The sequence below is a fragment of the Chlamydotis macqueenii genome, chromosome 3 (genome assembly GCF_036417535.1).
Source record: "Chlamydotis macqueenii isolate bChlMac1 chromosome 3, bChlMac1.mat, whole genome shotgun sequence".
Taxonomy (NCBI): Eukaryota; Metazoa; Chordata; class Aves; order Otidiformes; family Otididae; genus Chlamydotis; species Chlamydotis macqueenii.
In genome coordinates, this window is record NC_141558.1 from 48,985,630 (window position 1) to 49,010,512 (window position 24,883).

At 43.5% G+C, this 24,883-nt stretch overlaps 1 protein-coding gene across 1 annotated transcript in view; it reads right to left on the reverse strand.

The window, feature by feature from the left end:
* Positions 1–645: 645 nt before the first annotated feature.
* The window catches only part of SCML4 (Scm polycomb group protein like 4), a 44,688-nt gene continuing 20,450 nt past the window's right edge, over positions 646–24,883 (reverse strand). The window contains exons 5-7 of the mRNA XM_010122308.2: positions 14,610–14,876; positions 5,744–5,889; positions 646–771 (exon numbers count right to left, since the gene is read on the reverse strand). Of these exons, the coding sequence (XP_010120610.2) occupies positions 646–771; positions 5,744–5,889; positions 14,610–14,876 (539 nt within the window). The remainder of the gene's footprint in view (positions 772–5,743; positions 5,890–14,609; positions 14,877–24,883) is intronic.

A 24,883-nucleotide genomic window follows, 5' to 3' on the forward strand; every position in this document is an offset into this window, starting at 1 on the left:
AGGGCTGCTCCCTCTAGTGGGAAAAGTACTTTAGCTGCAAAAACACTCCCCCCCCGCCCCCCCATTTTTTTTTTTGTTTATTTTCTTTTTTTCCTTTTTTTTTTCTGTTTTCCTTTTTTTCTTTTTTAAAGTGAAGAATTCAAGTTTTCCAGATAGTGCAAGACATGGGGCAGTTCCCATCAGACAACAGGTGACCAAACGCCGTGCTTTTCTGGCCCTTGAGCATCAGTGGTGGAGGTGGAGCTCAGCTGATGCAGGTCGGTGGTTACTCCTCCGAGGCAGACCCATGGCAAGCGAGGGACTCTTGGTCAGTCTTCCAGCAGTCCTCAGCATATGCCGTAGCTGTGTTTGGTTTTGATTTCTCACTTCTGATTACAAAAATAGGACTTACTATAATCATAATAATATTAATGATACAAAATAATTGTAATTATATACTTTTTGGCAAATTATTAACACAAAGCAGCCCAAAAGACCTTACTGGATTAAAAAAAGGTGATGATGCAGAAATGGTAAAAAAGACAAAGTCTTTGTTAGAAAAGAAGGAAAACCAATCTGCAAATGAATGCGTTTCTGTAAGGCAATGTGTTACCTTTAGTTTTCCATCTAGATTTAGGTCAGGTTTTGTTGTTGTTCAACAGATTGTTAGAACTTGGCTTGCTTGAGTTTATCAATGTGGTAACACAGTTTCAGCGCAGGTCCCAGTTTCAGCCCCAGATATTTCATGATCATGTCACTTTTCAGCAGCAACAAAGCATTACCATCAATCTCCTGGTTTCAAAAGAGAGAAAGAGAATCAAAATGTGTTAACTCCCTTCCAGTACTGTGTCCTGACACATTAAGCAAGGTGAATCACAAACAGCATGTCTTTTAGAGTAGAGCTGGCTGAAATGTCACGCATTTTGAAATTTCATTTAAAAAAAATGAAATCTGAAGTATGACAGAAGGAAACTCTAAAGGAGGGGATAATCAAATAGTACTTTTTATTCTTCAAAGAAATGTAAGGCTTTTCTAGGTTTTCAATTATTTCTCATTAAAACATGAGGATTTTTTTTTTGTAAATCAGGGTTGTTCTAAGCTCAATTCTGAGAAAAGCCAGTCAACCTTGAGAGAAAGGAGTGAGTGATGGAGAGAGGGAGAAGGATGTAGCCTCATGAACTGTTAGTCGTGCACCTCTGAATCTCAGTTCCAGCTTTGTCCCTGACTGTGTGCATGTTTCACATATCCCAGTGCACTTATATCTGGTTATAGATATGTTTCTTTTTCTTAAATTGAAGATAGTAGTAACTTGCTTATTTTGTTGCATTTATTAATAAAATTTGTTCAAATTTCATTTAACCATCATGTAAGTGAAGAAAATTACCACCAAATTAAGTTTTTTATCCTAGACCTATTGGCTTGAAAACCCTTTGAAGCCACAAAGTGAGCACAAAGTAGCTTGAGTGCGCGGAGAAAGGGACTGTGAAACACAGAAGCTTTCAGCTACACTGTCCTTCCTTGGATCCTGAGCTTGTCTGTTTTTTCCTCAACTATATTAGTGTATCTGCTAAAAAATACTGTCACTCCTCACAGTCTCCCCCACACTTACATACTTGGACCATCAGAGCTAAAACATAACAAGTGCTAGGGGTATGTGCGTAGATACACAGACATACGAATGCTGTATATATTGTATTCTGGTTTTGATGGTCAGATCTTTCCTCTGTGATAAATTACCTACTAATTAAGCAATACTATGGATCCTAATTTGCCCTAATCATTATTATGCCATTCAGTAGGTGATTTAGCTGATGAGCAGTTAAGGTCACTTTCTGATTAACTCAATCAATTAATGCTCTTCATTTTGCAACCCCCACTCTATCCATAATAGAAACTCTCTTCACCTTCCCCCTCTCCTTCCCATTATTTTAAGGAAGCTAAGGGAAAGTAAGAATAAGTATTACATGCAATTAATATTTACATAAGAAAGAAAAACAAACTCCTCGAACTGTGGTCCGATAGGGTAAAAGCACTGTCAAGGATTTGATGCGGAGGCAGCTGTTTCTAAATGTTGAGTTCAGCATTTTATTATTTCCTTTATTATTACTGTGTAGGGGTCAAAATCAAACTCCATGACAAGAGTATGCCAGAGGGAGCATTCATATCCAATTAAATATCCCATATTAGCCATGTCCCTGTGCAGATTGTTGGCTTGACCTCTCTACAGTATTACTGTGTCAGCCCTTTAAAAATTAATTTTAAAAAGGATTCTCTAGCATGGTCCCCAAATCTGCAATAGCCCCACCGGGAGATCTTGAACCAGATCTGGAGCTGGTAAAATTCAGTGCCATCAGTGCTATTAGCTTGTTGCACATGAGCTGAGATCTGGCCCGCCGCAAGTTAAAATATTGCAGGGGATCATTGCTGTGTTTCTGCAAGGGGATGGACACAGCAAACCTATGAGCTGTGAGGTCAGGATACAGTGGGTACAAACATATAGCTTCCACCTGCAAAAATGAGTATCACTGTGTTTGTGCTGGCTTCTTGCAGCACTTGTTTGGAGGATACTGTTCAAAAGGCAGAGTAGCCCCTAAACAAGCCCTGTGCCACGCAAACAAGAATTGCTTCTGGTGGTGGGTGTCCCCCAGAATGAGGCTTTTAACAAGAAAAATTATAGTCCTCGTCTTCATGAGTGTCTAAGCACTTAATTCTGAGCAAAATCAAAGACTTCAGGATCTATGTCCTGCTTGGGATCCATATATGTCTCCCTACTTTTATATTTTTCAGCCTCAGGAATAGTGCTTAAACATTCAAGATGAAGAAGGTTTAGGGAAAGATGCATCCTCACAAGTCTGATGTCTAGCACTGGCAGAGATGGCTTACTGTTTGGATAAATCAGATTAATTATATTAAACTCAAAGGTTTTTGTCTCGTTCATACATGCATTTGCCAATCACTGGCCATAATTAAACTGTCAGACCATAACATTGCTTCGATCCCTTCCAGCTTGAGTTTTCTACTTGCTAATTCCCTTGTAACTCTTTCCCCTCCTTCATTTCCCTCCCTCAGTCTTTCTACCAAGTCTTTCTTGCTGAGAGCACTGCACGGGGCTTTCATGCAGTGTCACTACAAGGTCCCTGCCAGGCTGATGGCTCCTTTGCATGGGGCCAAAACATCTGTCCGTTACAAGCTAGGGTCTCCTCAGCACATCCTCGCCGAGGGAGCAGGGAACAGCAGAGCGGAGGTAGTAAGCAGTTTCATGGCCTTTGGTGGACGCTTCTCCCAGGAGCCACCTGTGACAGAGCTCCTTGGGTGCCTTGGCATGAAAAAAAAGCTTCTGCTGCTGCTGGGAAGAGCAGAGCTACGGCCATCCTGCAATGCGTATGGTGGCTATGGAGGATGTGGGCTGCACCTCCATACTGCACCCTGGGAAAGCCGGCTCTGGGGACTGTGGTCAGCACCCAAAAGGCTTAATACAGCTGTGGGAAAGAGCACTGCCCACACAAAGGATATCTCCCCCATCCTTTTCTTCCTGGTGGTCCCGCCACCCTCTCCTCCCACTGTCATAGCTCAGATGAGAAGATTGCCAAAGCAGCAATTTCAGGTGATAGCTGGGCCTTGTCAATGACAGTAAGTGCTTCTAAGTAAATTATGCACCTGCTTCATAGAAAGATTGAACATACAGGAAGATATGGCTAAGGTTAATGGACTAATCACTTGTCTCTCACCTCTGGGGTCTCCGTGCTAATCCAGATGAGATTTGAAGGCTGAAAAATTGTGGGGACGTATATAACTCAATGGTGTAATTGAATTGAGTTGTGCGGCAATCTTACCCAGGTTCTCACACCTATGGCATATTTTACAAGGAAACCAATGATAAGTAGAGCCCATGGGTGCTGGGTGTTCAACAAAGGCTGACAGGGACAGCCTTTAGTGGCAATTTAGCTTGTTCTCTTTGGTCACAGAGCAGCTGTAGTATTGCAGCATGCTCCAGTGCAGCTGGCCCATGACTGCCTGGAGCATGTCACTGCCCTATCGCTAGATAAAAGCGTGCTGTGCGATCCTTTGCTGCAAGTGCAAACTAGACACAGCCAGTGCTTTTGCACTGTCCGTGTTTACAAGATGAACTTTAAATGTTTCTCTTCTTTGGGATGTACTCGTATGCCTCAGATCATGGCAATTCTTTCTCCCTTTTTTGAAGCCCCTTCTAACAGTCTGAAAAACTCATGCTAAAGCAAGTTCCTTTAAATCTGAAGGTGGCTTTTTTATTTGCCTGGTTACCCACATACCAAACGTGTTCATTATCAGTTTATAAGGTAGATCAGACTTTTCTGCAGAAAGCATGGAAAGTAGGCTGGCACCTGACCTGTAATTGCAGATTTTGTCCTAGCATCACTGTGCTTGGTCCGTTGTTCTCACCCCACAGGCCTATGTGCAGAATGGCAGATGGCCTCAATACCTGTCTAGGGTGAGCAGACATCAAGGCCTGTGTTCATCTTCATTTTCATCTGCTCTTCAGCTACCTCCTCTCCTCAGTATCTGGAAACTCTGCATCCAGGGTGTAGCTGGAGGTACATCAGTTGTCTCCCTCAGCTCTTGTCTGCAGCCCCACATTCCCACTCATCCCTGCTGGCAATGGATGGGACCTGCTGATCAAGCCCCCTGGCTTGCTTTGTGACCTGAGGCACTGTTCAGGAGTCAGAGCTGGGGAGCTCTTCTTGTTTAAACCTAGGTCCAGGCACTTACATCCAAAGCTATGACCTCCAGCTGAACACAACCGAGTCACTTTTAGGGTAAAATCCTTTTTCATAGCCAGACTGAATTGATCAAGGAGGGATGGAGGAGGAGGAGGAGGCTGAAGATGCTATTAGATGCTTTGATGCCAACTCCATGTATAGCAGCAGAATAAGAAACTCCAGACCAGCTGTGTGTTTACAGTCTTCCCCTTTAGTATTTAAGGATAATATCATTTCCACCACTGGAGATTGCCTAGCAAAAGCAAGGCAAATTCTCCAGTGAGTCAGCAGGTCTGTTAAATTTGGTTACGTAGTTACATAATACTGAGGGGAAAAAGATTACAAGCTTGGCTGTTTTGGTTTCTTCTGCTAAATATCTAAAGACATATTAAAAAATGCTCTTCAGAGAAGAATCATAGGTATCCTGGGAAAAAAAATTGTTGTTGAGACAAGGCTTTTTTTGTGTCAGTGTGACAATGAAAAATGAGCACCAGATCCTCTGTGCTTTCTTGTAGGCTTGGTATAGAAACGATTTATGCTGGCGTAGTTGGGAAGAAATAGTGAGCATTTTCTCAAGACGTTGAAAGGTAGTTAGAATAGAGTAGAGTAGAGTAGAGTAGAGTAGAGTAGAATAGTTAGAAGGGACGTGCAATGGTGATCTGGTGATCTAGTCCAACTGCCTGACCAATTCAGGGCTGATCAAAAGTGAAAGCATGTTATTAAGGGCATTGCCCAAATGCCTCTCAAACAGTGACAGGCTTGGGGCATTGACCACCTCTCTAGGAAGCCTGTTCCAGTGTTTGGTGACTCTCTTGGGTGACAAGTGAACGTTTTGTCAGCCCAAATCCCCCAGTGGTGCTGAACACATTGCAGGGCCCTAAGTTCGGCTTGGCTGAGCACAAACACTGCCTACAGCAGCCCAAGGCAGCAGAGGGGCTGTGTGTGTGATGTGTACTGGCTATCTCTTGGGACTGCCCATGCACATGGCTTAGATTACCCAGAAGTGGTAAGGGCAGCCTTCTACATACGTGTTTTCTGAAGAGCTCCACGTGGGGACCTAAAGCGTGAGGGTCTGCATCCTTCACAAACAAAACCACGTCATCCACCGTCCAGGTCAAAGGATTCTTGCTTGATGGCCGAGCTGCGTCTGGTTGTTCTGGTGAAGGACTTGAGGCTATTGGTACAAAAAAGCCCACAACAGCGCGTTACAACGGCATGCAGCAGTTTCCTTGGTTTGTGAGTGTGCAGTGGTACAGCAGCCTCACTGCGGCATTGGACGTTGTATCTATGTGTGCAGGTATCAGCCTGAGATGCTGGAATGGGGAGAGAAGGGGACTTGGAGCAGTTTCCCATCTGACTGCTTGTCAGGAGACACGATCACAGCTGGCAAATTGCGTTAAAAAACATGAAACCCTCAGGTTCCTGCTGGGGAAGGGAAAATGTGCCAGCTGCCAGGCTCTTAAACCGAGCTGCCCTGCTGTCTGATCTGCAAGCAGCAGGGATCTTGGCTCAAGAAGACAACACCCTCCCACTTGGAGAGAAAGCACTTCAGCACCAAATAAAGCAGTTTGCCATTGAATGCGAAGGCTAGAGGATAAAATCAGGATTTGGTAAATAGGGCGCTTTTTTTCCTTCGCATTCAGATATTCAGACTTATCTTAGAGCTTAAAGGAAGGTTTTTAGTCAGTACCCTCCTAATCTTAGGCTTTCACAAAGCTGATGGTCCCCAGTGAATGTCTATTTGGAAAGCTACTAAAACACGTGAAGATGAACATTACACGTGTGACTTTTTAATGGTATAAGCCCTGGATGATTTAAGGTCACTTCGGCTTGCTGTGGCTTTAAATCAAGTGAATAAAGGCACATTGGAATGAAAGTGCATTTATGTTTTTATTCTTAGTCTCCACAGAATTATAAATCTCAGCCTCCACGTGAATATAATTTGCACCCCTGCTTATGATGCTTCGCTGTTACAAGAACTATATTGTGCTGGGTTACAGGAAAGCTGTTTAAATTTGTTTATATCCACACCAAGCAAACTTTGCATTAGCAGGCAGCAGCGCACAGATCTATAAAATGTTACTTGCCCAGACCTGCTCGTTTCTTTCTGTTAAGGCCCAGTTTTTAATAAGAGGGGTGCAAATTGTAAGCAAGCAAGCAATACAGAAGACAAAAAAGGAAAGAGAAGAGTGCAAGTAGAGGGAGGCCACAGATGCCTAAACTGGAGCCTGGAGAAGCCCAAGTAGCCAAGAGGGCCATCAGAGCTACTGGGGAGAGAAGGACTGACCTCTCAAGAGAAATACTGAGCTTGTAAAGACAGATTAAATGTATGAGAATCTCCATGCTTGACACAAAACACGATCATAAGGCGTGTGAACAAATGTCATGGGCTGGGTTTGTGGCGTATGTAGATTGTCATTCTGTTGACTTCAGTAGAGCCATGCTGATTTATATTAGCTGAGGATCTGCCCATATATGCAAAATAATGGCTTTATGTGCATATTGGTCCTTTTTTTTCTTGCCACCATGCTCATCTCATGGTCTAATGTAATTAGGTATATTTTGCAGTTACGAAGGATGAACTCCAGTAAGCAGCAGTGTTATGAATGTGCAAATCTGGTCGATGGGCTTCATAATGGGATGTGATGTAAATATCATGATAATTACATTCTCATTTGCTAAGTCACTGTTCTGGATATAAAGGACAAGGAATAGCTGCAGGTCCTCTTAATTAGACAGCAAGGATTGGTGTTCGTATGGACTCAGGCGACCCTGCGCTCTGCTCACAGAATAAATGCAATACACAATGGTACAGACACCATCTGGAGCTTTTGGCATGAAAGGATGAAGACAAAGAGTGCGAATCGAGCAGGGTAATCCTGGCCAACCGCTGGATTATCAGCAACATTGAGTAACTTTGTCAGGGACAAGTGGCAGAACTTGTCTTGGAGACAGAGTGGCAAATATTTCTCCCCTACCTGATCTGCTGATAGTCTGGGTGCCAGCTGATGTATGGAGATATTTGGCACCTTGAGACCTCAAACCAAAGGTCAGGGAGAAGACCAGGCTTTCAAAAAGCAGCTGGAAAATAGAGGGGGGAGAGAAAGGTTTGGCTGTGCCCAAAGGATTGTGGAAGTTTCTGTGCTACTGCCATAATGTGGTTGGGGGAGGTGCTGTGTCACTCCTGAGGATCACATTTTTTCCCTTAAATTTGTGTGAATGTAAGGAAAGTCCAGGGGGTTTATCCTGGGATTTGCACCAGGCACAGGGAGAGCAGCCCCCAGCCCAGTGACTCCTGCTCACAATGCGCTGCTTCCAGAAATGCCAGGAAAGTGCGGAGTGGAACAGAGAGCCCCAAAAGTGGTTGGGAGCTTTCACAGGTATTTAAAATATCTGTGGTAAAAGGAAGGAAGATGAGAAGAAAAGGTTGAAATCACAAGGAAATTCTATTCACTCCCTCACAACCTACCAATCAATAGCATAAATCTGATTTTTGATAGACAGATATATAAATGACCTTTCCAAAGAGACTGCATGGCTAGAATTCTTCCAGGCCCCAGCAGGTGAATATAACCCTTTCAAATCCGTACCTGAGGTATAATATAGTAATATAAATATAGTATTATATAGTAATACAAAACCAAAATTTATGCATAGATACTAACACTTCGAAGATTTTTTTGTCTTCATTTTCCTACCTAGAGTCAAGTCCTGGATTCTGTGCTGCTTTTTCATGAATTAAGATGTGTTATTTTACTTGTGTGTAAGGGGCTACCTTTAAATGTTTCTAGTAAAACTGGGATACTATCAGCTTGCAGACAAATGTCTTGAATGCAGTTGGTAGCTAGTGAGTTTAGAAAGAGTCTATTTTCCCCTATATTTTAAAATGTATTTTGTTGTTTAATTTACTTTGGATTTTAACATTATAGTTCACACATTTAAGTGTAACAGTTTTATTTACAAAAGAAAAATCATTTTGTGTCCACACAATGGCATGGGGTTTGTGTTTCAATAGCATCACTTTGCTGAAAGATTATATTAAGCACAAAAGTGTTTAATGGCAGCAGGACAAGTGCTATACATTTTTTCTTATCTGAAGGTATTCACACTTAACCTAAGAATTAGATAAATGAGGAAGTTTCATGTCTCCCGGGTATCCTATGCCATCCTGTCATCAGAATTAATCAAGATGATAATGAATACTCAGATTACAAAGAGATGGGAGTGCTCGCGACCAATAATTATTTTTAGAGATCATAATCTAGGTCAAATCCAATTTCCTGTTTTTGACAGGTGGCAAAAATTTGTCAAATTAATGGAATGGGATATGGAAATTTAGGTAATCAGAGGGAAGCACTTCCCCCTCCTGCCTGAAGCAGTGTTGGGGAAGGAGAGGGAAGAGGTTCCTCTGCAGGGGAAGGTCTCCAGGCATCCCAGTCGAGACTATTGCCTGTACATAAATGGCTGGAGATACCAGGTCAGTGGCCAAAGCTCAGCAAAACCAGTAGAAAGATGTGGCCTGGCTTAGTCTGAGCTTTCACCTCATGCAGGCTTTTCTTTGCCCCCCACCTCTGGCCTTGGGACCTTCCTGAGAAGGAGGATGGAGAGAGAGAAAGCCAACAGCCAAACAGCTGCAGAGGCATGACAAGGGAATCTGATGCTAAAATGGAGTTAAACCTGTAAAAGAAGGAAAGATAAATAACAGACTCCCTAAATATGTTCTTGGCAAACAAACAGAGCCCAGAGGGAGTACAGTCATTGATAGATAAGAGTGGAAAGGGAGTCACAGATGAACTTTAATATTGCTACAGGCCTAAATGATTTCTTTGCCTCAGGGGAAGGGGGTGGGAAGGAAATTTTAAAAGGTTCTCTCTGATTGCACTGGAGCTGCTAATAAGGAGCAGCAGATCTACTGAAACTGGGCAGAAGTAGCAGGCCCTCAAAGGCACAGAGAAATGGGAAATATTTTTAAAAACAACCAACCTCCCACTATAAACAAGGACAGGAGGAAGGCTTTGTAGAAGACACTTTCCTAAAAGTCTAGGGCACACCGAGCAGGAGAAGAGGAGAGGCATCAGAAAAGCAGGTGTGTGGGATATTTATGGGCACAGAGATCTTGACGAGCCACAATCAGCAGAGAGCTCTGTAAAGAAGATTGGGCTTAGCACATGGATTTGCACTGGCAGGCACTTGCAGGAGATGCTATTCATCACATGGTTGGTGGCCTCAGCCCCATGGTGCAGCAGGGCAGAGTCCCCATCCCACCAGTGCAGCGACTGTTCCCACTCCTGGGATGGTACGTGCCATGTAGGGATGCGACATCCCCGGTGCTCCCCCGCCTGCTGCAAGAGCAGCCTGGCATCCAGCTGCATGAGATGCAACCATGGGCTGGCATTAAATATTTATTTGGGCTTTTCTTGCTTTGCCTCTTTTGCGGAGCAGGGGGACGGGGTGGGAAGAAGGCAGCTCACTGAAAGCATTGACTCTTTCAGGATGTAGACGTCCTCAAAAATTACCAGGCAGGCTGTGTTTGCTGAAGCAGTGGTACCCAGCGCTGAGCCCCGCAATGCCGGAAGCAGCTCCTTTGCCACTGCTTTGGGGAGGTGCAGGATCTGGCCCCTGCAGGGTGCTTGCAGCATTATTCGAGAAAAAGAGAAACTTCAAACCCTCGAATGTTTTCAGGAAATAAATGTATTAGCAAGCAGGATTGCCTCTTTAACAAAGGCCCTCAGGTGGTAATAATTAACTGCTAATATTGGATAATAAAATCTACATAAAAATAATGAACTACAGGGCAAGGTTAAGGTTATTATGTTGTGGTTGAACACGCAATTCTTCATACTTGGAATAAAGGCTTTGTTTGTTATGTAAGCAGGCTTGGAAAGGTTTATGATGTCCTTGACTATTTCTTCCCTGATTTAAGAGCTTCAATTTGGCAAATGATGACAGGAAAGTGCATGTTTATCTGTTAGCAGCCCCAACTGGCTTTCTGAAATGAGATTATTTTTTTGTGTGTGGAATTTTTTAGCATAATTGTGGAGAATTAGGCATTGAGCTTCTGATCACATTAATGAGAGCTTTGAGGTTTAATCTCATCCATTCCGCTTGAAAGGCATATTCTGCTATGCACTGAGATATATTTTATGGTTATGGTTTTTTCCATGATATTTGCCCACCATGATAAATAAGGCAAGCTATTTTTCAAAAATATCCATAAATAAAGAGGATTGGTTTGAGGTCTCAGAGAAATTCTTCCTCTTATTAATGAGTCTTACCCTTACTGAGGAGGTTAGAACAGAGACTGGCATGGAGCACTTACTCATCTTTGCTTACTTGTGATTCAGCAGCATATGAATTATCCCTAGAAAGAGGAAAAACACAAGCAGAAGCATCAAAGTGAGAGCGCAGATTCTGAAGACCTTTCCAAGAGAGATTTTGCAAAGGCACTAATCAAACCCTGGTGTGGCTGCACTAAGGCAATTGCAGAAAGATGTGTATTTTAAAAGTCTGGGATTGCCAGTAAAAGTGGAAGCAGCGTGGTAGGTGAAAAATACGATAGCTGTGAAGAAATACAGTCTCTAATTTTAAGGAGGAGCAGGCAATGCTTTGTAGGACTCTGCAGTGGGAATTCCAGTGTTACAGAGCTGACGGTACAGCAGACGGAGTAGGAGATGAAACTAGGCTGTGACTGGAAACAGCATAGTTTTTTAGTGCTAGAAGTGATATCATAATGAATCTGGGGGCACCTTGGTTTTATGGATATCACTGTGTTGTCCATCACAGCCACTGAAAAGTGCCTGGCTGTATCCAAGAGCAAATGGCTCTCTGTCTCAGAGGACCCAGCTCTTGCCATGGACTCAGAGAGTCGCTGCTGGAGTGTCCAGAAAGGAGCTGAGTGGATCAGAGGAAATACAATGGACGGTGGTGGCACAAGGGTTTGCTATTCCTCCTGACATACACTGGTGGAGCACAGGGACAGCACACTGCTGTTCCTCCCGTTGGAGACCTTGGCAGCAAACCCATCTCTGTATGGATTTGTCTGTACCTTTGTGGCAGACCCTAATCTACAGTGGGTGATACCAGGAGTAATAAATTGTTAATAATTGTAAATAAGCAATAGCAACAAATCAGTAACTATTTTTGTGATGTTCACTGCATAACTGCCAGTTCTGGGGAGCCTTTACTGTTGAGCTGGCCTAATGACCCAGAGGCCCCAGAGGAGCTAGTCTTTGCAAGTGTCAAATACTTGACACGTAAAAAAGAATAAGCAGTTTTGGGATGAGACCTGTTACCCAAAGTATCATATGTAGCAGCTTAAAGTAACTTGTAACTGCTTTAGAGACATCCAAATGTCCCGAGTACCTGGTCCAAAAGCAATCTCTTGCTCTTTGTTCCTCAAAGCGCTTTAATATGTTTCTAGCTAGAGAAATACAGGAACGTGCAAAGCCTATTGTGTGGCCACTCTGTGACTTTTCTATTGGTTCAGTTCTGGAAAACAGATGTGCCATCTTTTAGACTTTCATTTTGTAAAGACTGCAAATTTTGTGGGAAGTCATAAGAGGGACAGAGCTGTCTCCTGAAGCTTAGCTTCCCGCTTCAGGACCGTGCTGAGTTTTCAGAAGACCTTGGCTGAGACTGGGAAACAGTGTTATTCGCAGTTAGAAACAGGAAGGGAAAGTAATGCAGCTGAGCATGCCTAAGAACTCTGATTTTAAGCTTCAGTCCCCTGAACAGAGATTCAAACCCCTGATACCATGGCTTTTCTCCACACAACACACTTTTAAGCACATGGATGCTGAAAATCCGCGAAGTATTCAGTAAGCCACTGGGTAATTCAGGGAAGAAAAAACTATGAAGGGTTGCTAAATATGAATCCACCACTTCTGTTTCAGGAAGTCCTTGAGCCACAGATTTTTGAAGGCAGAGAGGGTAGTGGGGAAGCATCACCATGTCTGCACTTATCTCTTTCCTGGGGGTGTGCTGCTGTCTCATGCTGTAGACAGGATGCACGGCCAGACAGACCTTCGCTCTGAACTGCTCTGATCCTTCCTATGTACTACAAAGAGATAACAACTGATCCCAAGCAGAATGATAAAGATTTTCAAAGCAAGCAAGTAACAACATTGTTAAATTTTGGCTCTTCGCAGCTGCCAACTAAAAAGCTTGACGAAAGGGTCCCAATTGTGCTGGGAGGCTCTAGGGAAGAAGTGGGAGAGGAAAAAATGAATTCTGTGCACAGTAAGCCTCTTGTCCTCCCAGCACCTGATTATGCTGACCCGAGAGGCACTGAACAAGGTCTGAAAGAAAAGGCTTTTCATTTCCTTTTCTTTGTAACTGAGGCCCCTGGTTCTTAGTGACAACCTTTTACAAGTTGTTTGCAGTAGTACATTTCTGTACTATTCACTTTGCTTTGAGTAAAGTTGACTCTGTAAGTAAAGAAAAAATAATGATGAGAACTGAACGCTTATCTGTCGTCTGTATAACAGAGTAACACATGGGTAAACTGGGGACACAAGTGTGCAAAAATAATAGCAAACTGAGTGATGGTTTTGGGTAGGTATTGAACATTTAAGAAGGAAAACTTAACTAACGAAAGAAATATAAGGATAAATACTAGTAATACGTGTTTTGGAAGAATAATGTTCTAAAATATTAAATAGTGAAAGTTCAGGAACAAGAAATAATACAGGTGTTGGGGAGGTGAGGGATGTGAAGGAATTATGCAAAGATCTGTGGCTACTGGAAAGAGGCTCTGGAGTGGCTACCAAGCAAGAATATTCAGCATCACTTGCAGTTCCCAGGGGAAATGCAAGGGCAGAAAGGCAGTGTAATGAGCTAATCATAGACAAAGGGGCTAGGGAAACCAGCAGGTCTTCTGCAAATATATCAACATTTAAAAAATAATATTAAAGTGACAGTAGATTCCATTAATAAATGAGGAAGGGAAAGAAATTAATGACTTAAAAATGGCCGAGACACTCAACTCCTTTGTTAGATCTATCTTCAAGATGAAAAATGCATAAATGAAGTTTGAATAATTAGTAAGGGGTGAGACATTGTTGGATTCACTTCTGATAAAGACCTGTTAATGGAGAACTTGCAAAATGCAAACAAAGACAAAGTTAACGGAAGTTCAGGGAATTAGCTAACCTGTTTGATGAACCCAGGTCATTTCTAGAGAAAAAAAAACACAGCTAATGGGCAGAGAGACTGACGCGGCAAACGTAAATGCTAGCAGGATAACTGGACAAAAATATAAAGAGAGGGAAGAAGGATTATTGAATGCAGTGGTTCTCATGGCATCCCTTGAATTTGCAGATAAACTTCTTGTGACTTTGCTTCCTGAAGGATAAAAGAGCCTTGAGCAGTGATCTGGATGATTTCTAAAAACATATATTTTGCTGGGCAGTCTTTTTCAAGCAAAATCTAGCTTGGTTCATGATTAAAGGGACAGAATGGGCCATGCAGCAAGGATGCAAAATCTTTTGCTAAAATGCTTTTATGTAGGCACTAATGTTTGGGTTTGCTCTGCATCGTATCTCATACATGGCTCATGTCACACAGCCTGTAGTCAGTCTTTGGGAGGAATGCCTTATAATATTAATATTTATATCTGTAAGTTGATAATAACAGTTGTGATTGCCACACGATTATACATAATACATATGTTTACATAATTAATAACAGCATTAGAAAACATTCACCTTTTTACTTAATGACGAAGAGATGGATTTTGTGTTTACACAGGTTATTATTTCTCCTTCTAAAAGGAAGGATGAGTGGTCTGGATGGATGTCAACCGAGACCCACCTCACTAATTTTCCTGGGAAACTAACATTTCAGCATGGCACCAGCATAGCAACACACATTGCTAAATGGAAGATGTTTTATTACCATTTCTGTCTCCTTCTAGATAGGTCCCATTCCTCGTTGGGCTGGAGGTCCGATGCTGCAGGCCAGTAGACAAGGACCCTTCTGAAGATGTCTGGGCAGGACGATGGCTACAGGAAGAAGAGGACCCTCCAGCAGGACGTCCATCAACAGGACTCCGCCTCATGGTGTAAATGGAGCCCATACAACCGAAGGCAGAATCGACAGGATCTGTGCTGTGCCGCTTCATGTTCGAAGGATCCACCATGTAGTCCTCAGGTATGACTGTTTCTGTTTAGGAAGCAAAGACACAAAAGAAACATAAGTAAAACAGAACCAATTTTAATTCAGCCCTTGAAAAATTATGTAGATATTTTTGCCAAAAATCCCTTTTTGGGGGGCAAAAAGTTTAACTCAATTTCCAACTTTCTGTACAGACAGCTGGCTCCAGGAGGGATCTTTGCTGAGAATTAATAAATAGTGAAGGGAATCACAACCACTCAGAAGTCAGTAGAGTCACATCAGGGAAACTATGGCTTGGTGTGACTCATCCATGTCAGCTTATGGCAATATTCTCTGTAAAGTACTGGGCCACTGACTAGCAGGTCCCATTTGCCTTATGGTGCTCCTCGAATACCAGAGAGACTGGAGGATTGTGCAGCTACTGTTTGCTATGTCTTTCATTTAAAAACATGAAGGGAAGAAGGCAGCGGAGGGCAAGAGGACAGTCAGTTTGTTGGGTTCATGATGCCTGGCAGCCAGCAGGAGGGAGTGAAGATAATAAACCAAAGATTTCTGGCTGCAATTACCAAAATTAATCAGAAAATATCCTCAGCTGCAGACATCCATCAGGCCTGGTATCCTGCAAGGAGATGAGGCTTGAGGGCTGACAAGCACACCCAAGGTTTATCGTGGGCAGAGAAGTATGAGTGAGTCACTCGGACCCAGCTTGTGTTCAGAGACATGTGCTGGCATCGCGGACGACTGCAAACCATTGCTCTGGTACCTCTCGTCTGCATTGCACTTTGCACACTGTATAGTAGCTAAATACCTTGCTTTTCAGACTCCTCCCAATAAACCAAATTTGCACTTACAGACCTATTTTAGAGACTTATATTCCCCTTTGACTAGGGGTCTAATACACAGGCATGAGGCAGGGCTAGCCCCAGGTTTTACAGCACATAGACTTTTTTTGCCAGTCCCCCTCAGATCTAGCTCCAGGTTCATCTTGCTTCGCTGTCTGGACTGAGAGCTCCATATCTGTGTCATTGTCCTCCTCTGACCAGTCCCAGTCTACTCCCAACAGGCCTTGATATCCAAACTCCTTCCTACTTGTGTTTTTTGTCTGCACGAAACATAGTCAAAATTCTTCCTCCTTCTCATTCCCACTGCTGTTCCCCCTGCAAAACCAGCCCTCCCTTCACTCAGTCTCAGGACTCTCTCCTCCACCACCATCACCTCCACCTCTGGGATACAGGAGAGTCCCTGGAAACCTCTCTGTGACCCAAACCGTCACATAACCCCTACAAATACTGGCAACCTGCACTTCAGAGATTCCCACTGTCACTAGGTGAAACAAGGTGTAAACATCTAGTGAGCAGGGAGCCCCTAGATTAGGAAAGGGCCTTCCTTTGCCCCAGGACATTTCTTTGAGCTGTTGAAAATGTCACTTTCCTCATCATGCGTACTCTCCCTCCAGAGACATCTGAGCAGGGTGGAATTATCCCCCTGGTGTCACACATCTCCTTCTCTGCCTGAGCAACACTCTCCTCCTGATGTATTGTGTAGCCTTATTGAGGAATAGAAAGAATTTATGCTGTAATTTATGCTACAAGACCCAATCCCCATCGCTAATAGATGTTGAGGTTGTATATAACAGAGTTTTCCTTTTAATTTACATTTTTACTCTTTTCCTTTAAAAAAACCAAAACCAAACCTTGGCAGCTGTGTATAGTAGTTGATGTTAAAGAAACATGATTTCGTTTGACAACTCAAATGCTCAGGAGTTATGCCATGCCAGCATCCTGGCTCGTGTGTCAAGCTGCAGCACAGATTTTTTGTTACATGATTGCCTGACTTTTAATTTTCTCGCTGCTGTCTTTTAAAACTGTCCTGTACCGGACCAAGGCTGGACTCACCATAAGTCAAACATCAGATCTGAAGGACAGCTGTAAATGTGATGGTTTCTCACTTTGGGGCACTTGTCTTTGCAACTGCAAGTCACTTTTCTTTAGCAAGGCTTTTTTCCCTTAGATAATTTGGATTCTTACAGCATGCATTCAGGTATCCTGCTGCTTTCTGCCAGGGATTTCTGAGCTTGATTCTCACACAAATACAGATAGGGTGTAATTCAATTGAATTCAACAGAGTTCAGCTAACGTAGCACTAGCATAAGAGAAATGGGAATCAGACACTCTGAACCTTTCTCCCTAACCTCCAACAGATGCCAAAATTGTATAGCAATTGAGCTAAATACCTTGCTTTTCAGACTCCTCCCAGTAAACCAAAGAAAATCCAGTCAAGCCTCCTCATTCAAAGGAATTTAATTACTGTGTAGAACACTTGCAATAAAAGCCTCTTACGCATAAAGAAGACAGCTCGTTCTGCAGCATCCTGCCTGCACCGCATGGAATAATTATGCCTCTTGTGAATCATTACCTCTTTATTCCAGGAAAAGAATCATCTTTTAATATGATTACAATATGAAGAATACACAGACTATCAAAACAACAAACAGCACATTAAAAGAGCCCTGCTAAATAAACGGCATACAGCTTTTATTACTGTGGATATAAATGACTCCAAAATTTGTGATCAGACACCAGGGATTTTTTGACTGATGTCAGACTCTCTCAGTAGTCTTTGTGAAATAAGAGATGTGTAGGTGAAACCTCCCCATGGCAGGACACCCATGAGTTGTGTATGAGACTGTGACGAGAAGCCAGATGCCACCAGTTCTGTTCCTGACTCTGCCTAAAACTCTTTTATTGATCGAGATCAGTTTATTCCGTTTATTCCACATGTCTCTGCTTTGGGCTCCAAAATGGGAGCAATGGTGCCTGTTGCCATGGACCAAGCAGGAGCCTCCAGTCATTACTGTTTGAAACATGCCCCATTGGAAGGTGCTCTGGGAATTTGAAAAGTCATATTCGTGTCTTCATTGGACAAGTGGGAGCAGGGATCATCTCAAGCAGCCAGGTTTCTAAGCAAGCCTTTTCAGTGCTCCTTATCTTCAAGTTGACACAAGCAGTCAGTAGCTTACAAGAGCAACTCATCAGAGTCACCTCCTCCTGACCAAAAGAACCTTGTGTTGAAATGCAGGTCACAGTTAGATCAGGAAAAAGGAGACTGTGCATTCAAGTGTGTGTGGTTACAGGTTTTTAATCATACAGTTTTAGAAGGTGCTGATCAGCTTCTGTGCTCCCTGCTGAGTGCAGGCTGCTTTGTAAAATTGCACAAGCTGGTGCACCTTGAGCAAGGATGTTTCCGTGAGCCCCTGTCCTGCAACAACCTGCCCACCCTCAGGAGAGACCCACATGTGGGAGGGCAGAGGCAGGCAGGCTTGGGGGATTTTCAGGGCACAGAGAGATCCATAATGACCCTGAGTAGTGACACAGTCCCTGGTGATACTTAAGGGCAGGAGGAGACTTCTGCATTTCATTACCCACCTCCCAGTAGCAGAAAAGGAGGTGAAGGTGACCGAGGACAGTCCATATGGGTTCACCAAGGATCAGTCACACCTGACCAACCTGATCGCCTTCTATTATAAAGCAACTGGATTTGTGGGCAAAGGGAGAGCAGGGGATCTCATTTGTCTTGACTTTAGCAAGGCTTGCAACACCATTTCCCACAGTATTCCTGCACCCAAGTTAGAACATTACAGTTGGGATGAGTGAGAAACTGGTTGGATGATCAGGCTTAGTGGGTGGCAGCTAATGGGTCGTATGGAGGCCAGTAAAAAGTGGGGTGCTGCAGGGGTCTAACCTGGCATCCAGGTTTGGTCTCTGTGATACAAGACAGACATGACAAATGGGTGAGTTCAGTGGAGAGCCATCAAGGTATCTGGGGCCTGGAGCATTTGCCCCATGAGGAGAGGCTGGGGGAATGGGGCTTGCTCAGCCTGGGAGAACTTGGGGATAGGAACCTAACAGCAGCCTCACACGGTCCGTGGGGAGGTCGCCAAGAAGATGGAGCCAGGCTATTCAGAGTGTTGCACGGCAGGAAAACAAGAGACAACTGACAAAAATTGAAATGAAATCGTCAGAATGGATGTAAGGAGAAACCTTTTCCCCATGAGGACAGTGGGACAGTGGCAGAGGTTGCCTGGAGGCAACCTGCAGGCTCTGGCACTGGAGCTTTTCCAGACCCAACTGGACAAAGCCCTAAGCAACCTGGTCTGACACTACAGCTGACCCTGTGTTGGGCAAGGGGTTGAATCAGAGACCTCCTGGAGTCCCTTCCCAGCTGAATTGTCCTCTGATCCTGTGACTGATGTCTTCTCTGCTTGGAGAAGCAGCCAAGGAAGGTGGAGGAGGACCATGGCAAAGGCTCATGTGAGGGGTCCAGGGCTGCTTACAGTGACACAGGAGACAGTGGAAGGGATGGGCTCCACTGTCCAAAAACTACAGAATGCTGTGGAAGCTCTTTACATTCATGTTTCTGCAGCTCCTTGTTAGTTTGCACCACAGAGAAGTTGCATGAGTTGGGGCTCCACCAGTGATGTGTATGAAAATGTCTGCATTTTGTAAGCTCCCAGAAGGCCTTGTGAAGTGTGCGGCTTTCACAGCTACTAATCCCACATTGGCCAATTAGGGAAAAACATGTTTTCTAAGACAATAAAAGAAAACATAACTCTCTATTGAGGTTTAAAATGCAGCAGTTTCATAAATCTGTGGCTTAGCCTTTCTGTATTCTGTCGCATTTCTGTATTTTATTTTCTAGGTAGTCAGTAGAAGCGCACACACTAGTGAGAAATTAGTACACAATGTTTTAAAGTAGGATTTATGAAAAAGCTGTTTTGAGCCTTTGCTTTGAGCACAGTATATGCCATTACAACTATTCACCACCCTGAGATGCTCAAACCATTTGACATAGTTTTCCCATCCATTAATGGTCCACAGGCAACTGGACTGAGAAGCCCAAGGCTGTTACATCCAGCACGCCTTAAAATGCAGCAAACAAGAAGAGAAAAAAACACAACTGCTCTCTCAATTTAAAAATGCACATTTCTTTAGCTGAGTTTCTTTAAAGTACCAGCCTGTATGGTTTCTAGCCAAATTCCTGAAGATCGGTCAACCGAGAGTTAAAACAGCGTGAGAACCTGCAGCTCACATCCCAGCTCTGCTGTAGACATCTGGAGTGACCTTGGTCAGGTTATCCATCATGTCTGGATGCCAGTTCTCCATCAGAATGAAGGAAAATATTTGTTTTGCCTCTCACCTCAATAACATGTTAAGTCCTTTGCCTCGGCGGTATGTGTATGCCACTACAGTGTGCCACACAGACGTATACTGCGTGTGTGAATGCAGAACACATACAAAGCTCTCGGTGGACCTTTGGTAGCATCTGGGAATAGACACTCCGAAAAGACAAAAAAAAATTATCCCTCCCATTAGGAAAGCAAATTAAAATTAATTTCAAGTCAAGCAGGAAATGAAGAAGAGTACATACCCAGGAAAGATGATCCTTAGCTGACGTTTTCCTGAGCAGATCTAATCTCTCAGCTTTTCTTCTTTATCTTAAAAAAAAAACCCAAACAAACTTATTCTGCTAAAATCTCTCCTATATGTAAAAGCTCTTTCTGCACTCCAGAGACACTCTGTAGTCTGCCTTCTCCCCTCTCCTCCCAGGCTAAACACGTCTTGTGCCGCTTTCCTCACCTGCTGCTGCTTCCACATCACTTCTCGTGTTACATCCCTCTCTCGCTTTACCTGTCTCAGGCTCCCTTGCCTTATAGCTCCCTTCCCTGCTCCTCCTTCTGTTCTTCCCCATCATCTCTTCCTGCTGCTTCTTCCATCACATTCCCACCATCTCGACCTTGCTCTAACACTGCTTTCCCATTTTGCCAGCTGTTTTCCTATCTACATTTTCTGGTTTCCCTCCTCCCCCATCACTGATCTGCATAGCCATTTCTTCCCCAGGCTGTTCCCCCTCCATCCTTCTCACACTTTCATTCATCCAGCTTTCCCTTTCCTGATACCCCCAGGCCTTTCTCTGGGTTCATCCCCAAATAGCAGTGACCTGGGACCAGGGTTCCCGTTCCCAGTTAAGAGGTCATGTCCTGCACAGCCATGGAGTGTCAGCATGCAGGTGAAGGTTGCACGGCGCAACAATGGAAAATCGCACCTCCACCTCTGAGCATGCTGGACACTGATCCCCAAACCAGGGAGGTCCTCTTTTACTCCAGTAGCTTCCCAAGACAACTGGCCCTTCCTTCTAGGCCAATGCTTTTGTGTCATTTCATAACCTTTTACTCCACTGCCTGCAATGTTCGATCATTTGTATTTGCTCTAATTAAATTCCCCATTAACTTATTTTCCTCACAGTCAACACAGATTTCTTTTTCTCTTTCTTTTCTCCACCCCCACCCTTCCTTTTTTGTGTTATCTCCTATTCCTCATATCATTTAGTGATGGGCTTTGCCCTCTGACCCTTCCCTGTACCTTTTTAAGTGCTACCATATATTTTCTGTAATGGGTTGACCAGATGTGAACTCCATATTTTAAGCAGCATGATATCACAGCTTCCTCAGATCTCTCCTGTCTCCCAGCTGGGGCCAGCCTTTTCTCATCTCCCAGTCATTTTGAGAGGAGCCAGCCACGATGTCAAAATCCTATCAAGAGACTCTTTGTACCGTTTTATCTTCACTGGTATTTTATAGTTCCTCCAGCTCCCCGTGCAAGGATGGCATTTGCCCAATCTGGGAGGCAGTGGAGGAGAGTGGAAGGGGACAGTTTTAAGCAGCTGTGGAGGTTAGAAACCCTGTATCTCAGCCTTCATGGAAGAAAAAAAAATAAAAGTGGGGAAACACAAAAAGCAAATGCAGAAATGCAGAAGGAAATACTTAAGTGAGTTTAACCATCAGTTCAACCTAGTGTAAGCCAGAGAGGGAGAAAGCAGAGAGATCTAAACAGTATTTAAGAGTGTGAAAGACATGCCTTGGTTCTGAACTGCTATCTTCTGTTTTAACATCAGCTCTTAAAAGACTGAAAAGTAACTTTTTCTGTGTCTGGCAAACAGCCTCACACATTTCTGTCCAATCAGAAATGGACCGTGGACCTTATCTTCCTTGTAGCTTGAGCCTGTGTGCATCTATCTAAAGATAAGAGCTTCCTATGATGGATTAAGACTTTCCAGTTCTGTCTGCTGTGATTTATTCTGGGATTACAGCACCAGCCCATTCCTTTTAGCTCCATCGCCTGTCCAGACGCGCAGCACAATAAAAATATGATGTCACCCCTTAGCAGGCGTTTCTACACCGTGTCAATACCACTCGCTGGTGCATGCATCTGCACCTTGCGTGGCTGGGCAAGGATCGGACCTTTTCCACGACAGCCCGTGGCTGCTACAGTTTGGCTGGGCAAGGAAAGCATTACAGGGAGTGACATTTGGCTCACGGCAGTGGAGCCGAGCTGCTCACTGCTCACCAAGGTGGAGCGGCACGGAGATGCGTCCCTGAGGTGCGTCCCCGAGGAGCCACAGCATCCCTGAGGCTGCTGCAGAGAGGCAGCGAGTGATGAGCAGGCAGCCCAGGGCATCCGCCGACAGCAGTTCAGGGCTGTCACGTCTGCGTTTTTCAGTCTATAGGGTAACTTTTGCATGGGTTACAGGAACACACATTTGTATCCACAGAGGAAAAAAAGCAGGGGTACTAGTTAGTCAGAACAGGAAAGTGTAAATAAGCCTCATCCACTTGTGAATGTAGATATTATGAACACTGAAACCATGGTCACACTGTGGAGATAAAACATGCAGTGAATTCTCCAGGGTTTAGTCTGAGTCTTTACTGCACCATGTATCATCTCGCTGTGTCCTAGCTGCTAAAAAATATTTTGCTGTAACTGAAATGCTGAATCCCCCAAGGAGAATCTGCCAGTCAGTTAACATCAAGAATCTAGATTTTTTAGAGAGTTTTCCAAAATCCAATGCTGTCCTAATTACAAGGACTTCAGCATAGGCATTTTTTTTTTCATTATTGAAACAATTTCCCTTGAGTGTTTGCAGCCCAGACAACAGCCACATTGTGTTTAATGCAGTAGAACCAGGGAATGAAATTGGCTGGGAACAGATCAACATGGTTTTATTGTCCAAACTGAGTAAAAAGGTAGAGTAAATTCACAAGCTAGCTGCTGACAAATATATTAGAATTAATAATAAAAGGTGCTCGTGCGTATAAGTAACCCACCGAGGATTTTTTTTTAAATGCTTGGGGATGACTGAGTAAATGTCTTGTGTTACAATGGAGAGGGTTTAGTCCTGTCTTACAGAGTAGGCAAATTGTTTAGGCACTGCATACCCACGAGTGAAGGCAAAGGGATTTCAATGACATAGGAAACCGGCCTTTAGAAAAGGTCTTCCTTCGCTCTCTTCCTCCTGATTTCAGACCTGCTCCTCCATTCTCCCTTGCCTTCATGTTACACCAAAGTGTACATCATGAAAAAGAGATTTATCAGGGTTGTATAGTTTTGTGTCTTAGCACAGCAACAGTACTGCACTGGCAGAGGCAGACAGGAGAGGCTGTGATCGATCTTTTCTATCTCCAGCCTCTGACAGGACCTAAAGGAGCTTTTCTCTCCAGATAGTTTATAATGTGTTCCTTACGCTTATAAATCAGCATTGATAAAAGTCACAAAAAGCTGTATATAGAATAGACTAGGTGAAAATGACTGTGTTATTTGAAAATTTCAAGGTGTTATATAGTGGGATTCTCTGCAGCTGAAGTACTTAGTACATTTCTGTTCTGCTACCACCATGATGAATCTCCCTGAATTATATTGCTTACTATTGGCTTAAAATATTTAACAGCCATTTTTTTTTTTTGAAAAACAAATAATTTGAGACATAAGAAGCGTGATGTCTAGAGTGAAGTGCAGTAATGGCAAAATAAACTGTGTTTGTCCATTAATAAATAACAATATCATCCAAAAAATTAGGTAGAGCACATATAAAGCATGAGCCTGTGTGTGTGTTTACATAGGTATAAGATCTTTTATAAAGTCTTTGCTTCATTTCTCCCTCCCCAGTGCTGCAGATCAGCTGGACTTTCTGATATTTCTTCTGAGTTTTCTTCTGCCGTATAAATACAACATAGCTGGGCCCTAAAGCTTTAGTTCCCCTTCACAAATCCTTTCTTTTCCTGCCTTCTCTGCTGCTGCTTCTGATGTCCCTGGCTGATCTCAGTCCCAGCAGCTAGGAATTCCCCTTTCTCGGGTCTTTTTATCTCCTCCTCTCCCCGTGATCCCACAGAGCCTGTTTTCCTTCACTCCAGTGTTCTGCACTGTGCCGTGCCACCGGGAAGCTGGGCCTGCCCCAAGACCCCATCCCAGGACTCACCTCCAGCCTCACTACATTTTCTTTAACTTTGGCTTCTCTGCTGAAGTCTAGCAAGCCACTGCCGCCTTTGTTTTTTAAAACATTTCTGTAACCTTACCTCTTTCATAAAGAAACCCGCCATCGATCACAGAATCTTTAAGGTTGGAAAATATCTCCAAGATCATCAAGTCCAACCATCCATCTAACACCACCATGTCCACTAATAAAGTACCTGGTTCCCCAAACCTCCATTTGCAGCTTATTTTCCGTTAGAAGTGGGGACGTATTTCTCTTGCCTCTCTTGATGGTGGTGCAACTCCTCGCCTTGTACCCTTCCCTTTCTCACTGCTGCCCGCAGCCAGCACCATCCCAACACAAACACCAAGCTGCACATCACTGCCAACAGTTTGCTTCCATTACTCTCTTAATTGCTTTAATCTCCTGCTCTGCACTCATTTTGCCAACAGATGAATGTTCTTCGGGCAGATGCTGTGTGTTACTACTTTCTGAAAGGCACTTTGATGTACTCTGTATAATTATCGCAAACAAATAAATCCCAAGGAGCTGGGGAGCACTATTGATTAAACAGGGGCCAAGACTTTTCAGTAAAAAAAAAAATTGATGTTTTATTTCCATGGAACTTGAAATGTCTTTGGATTTGCATTTGTATTTATTTTGTAGTGAACTGGAAAAGGATAGGGAGAAACCGAAGGTAGGTAAAGATAGATAAAGGAGGAAGAGCCTTTTAATCTAAAAGGATAAAAAAG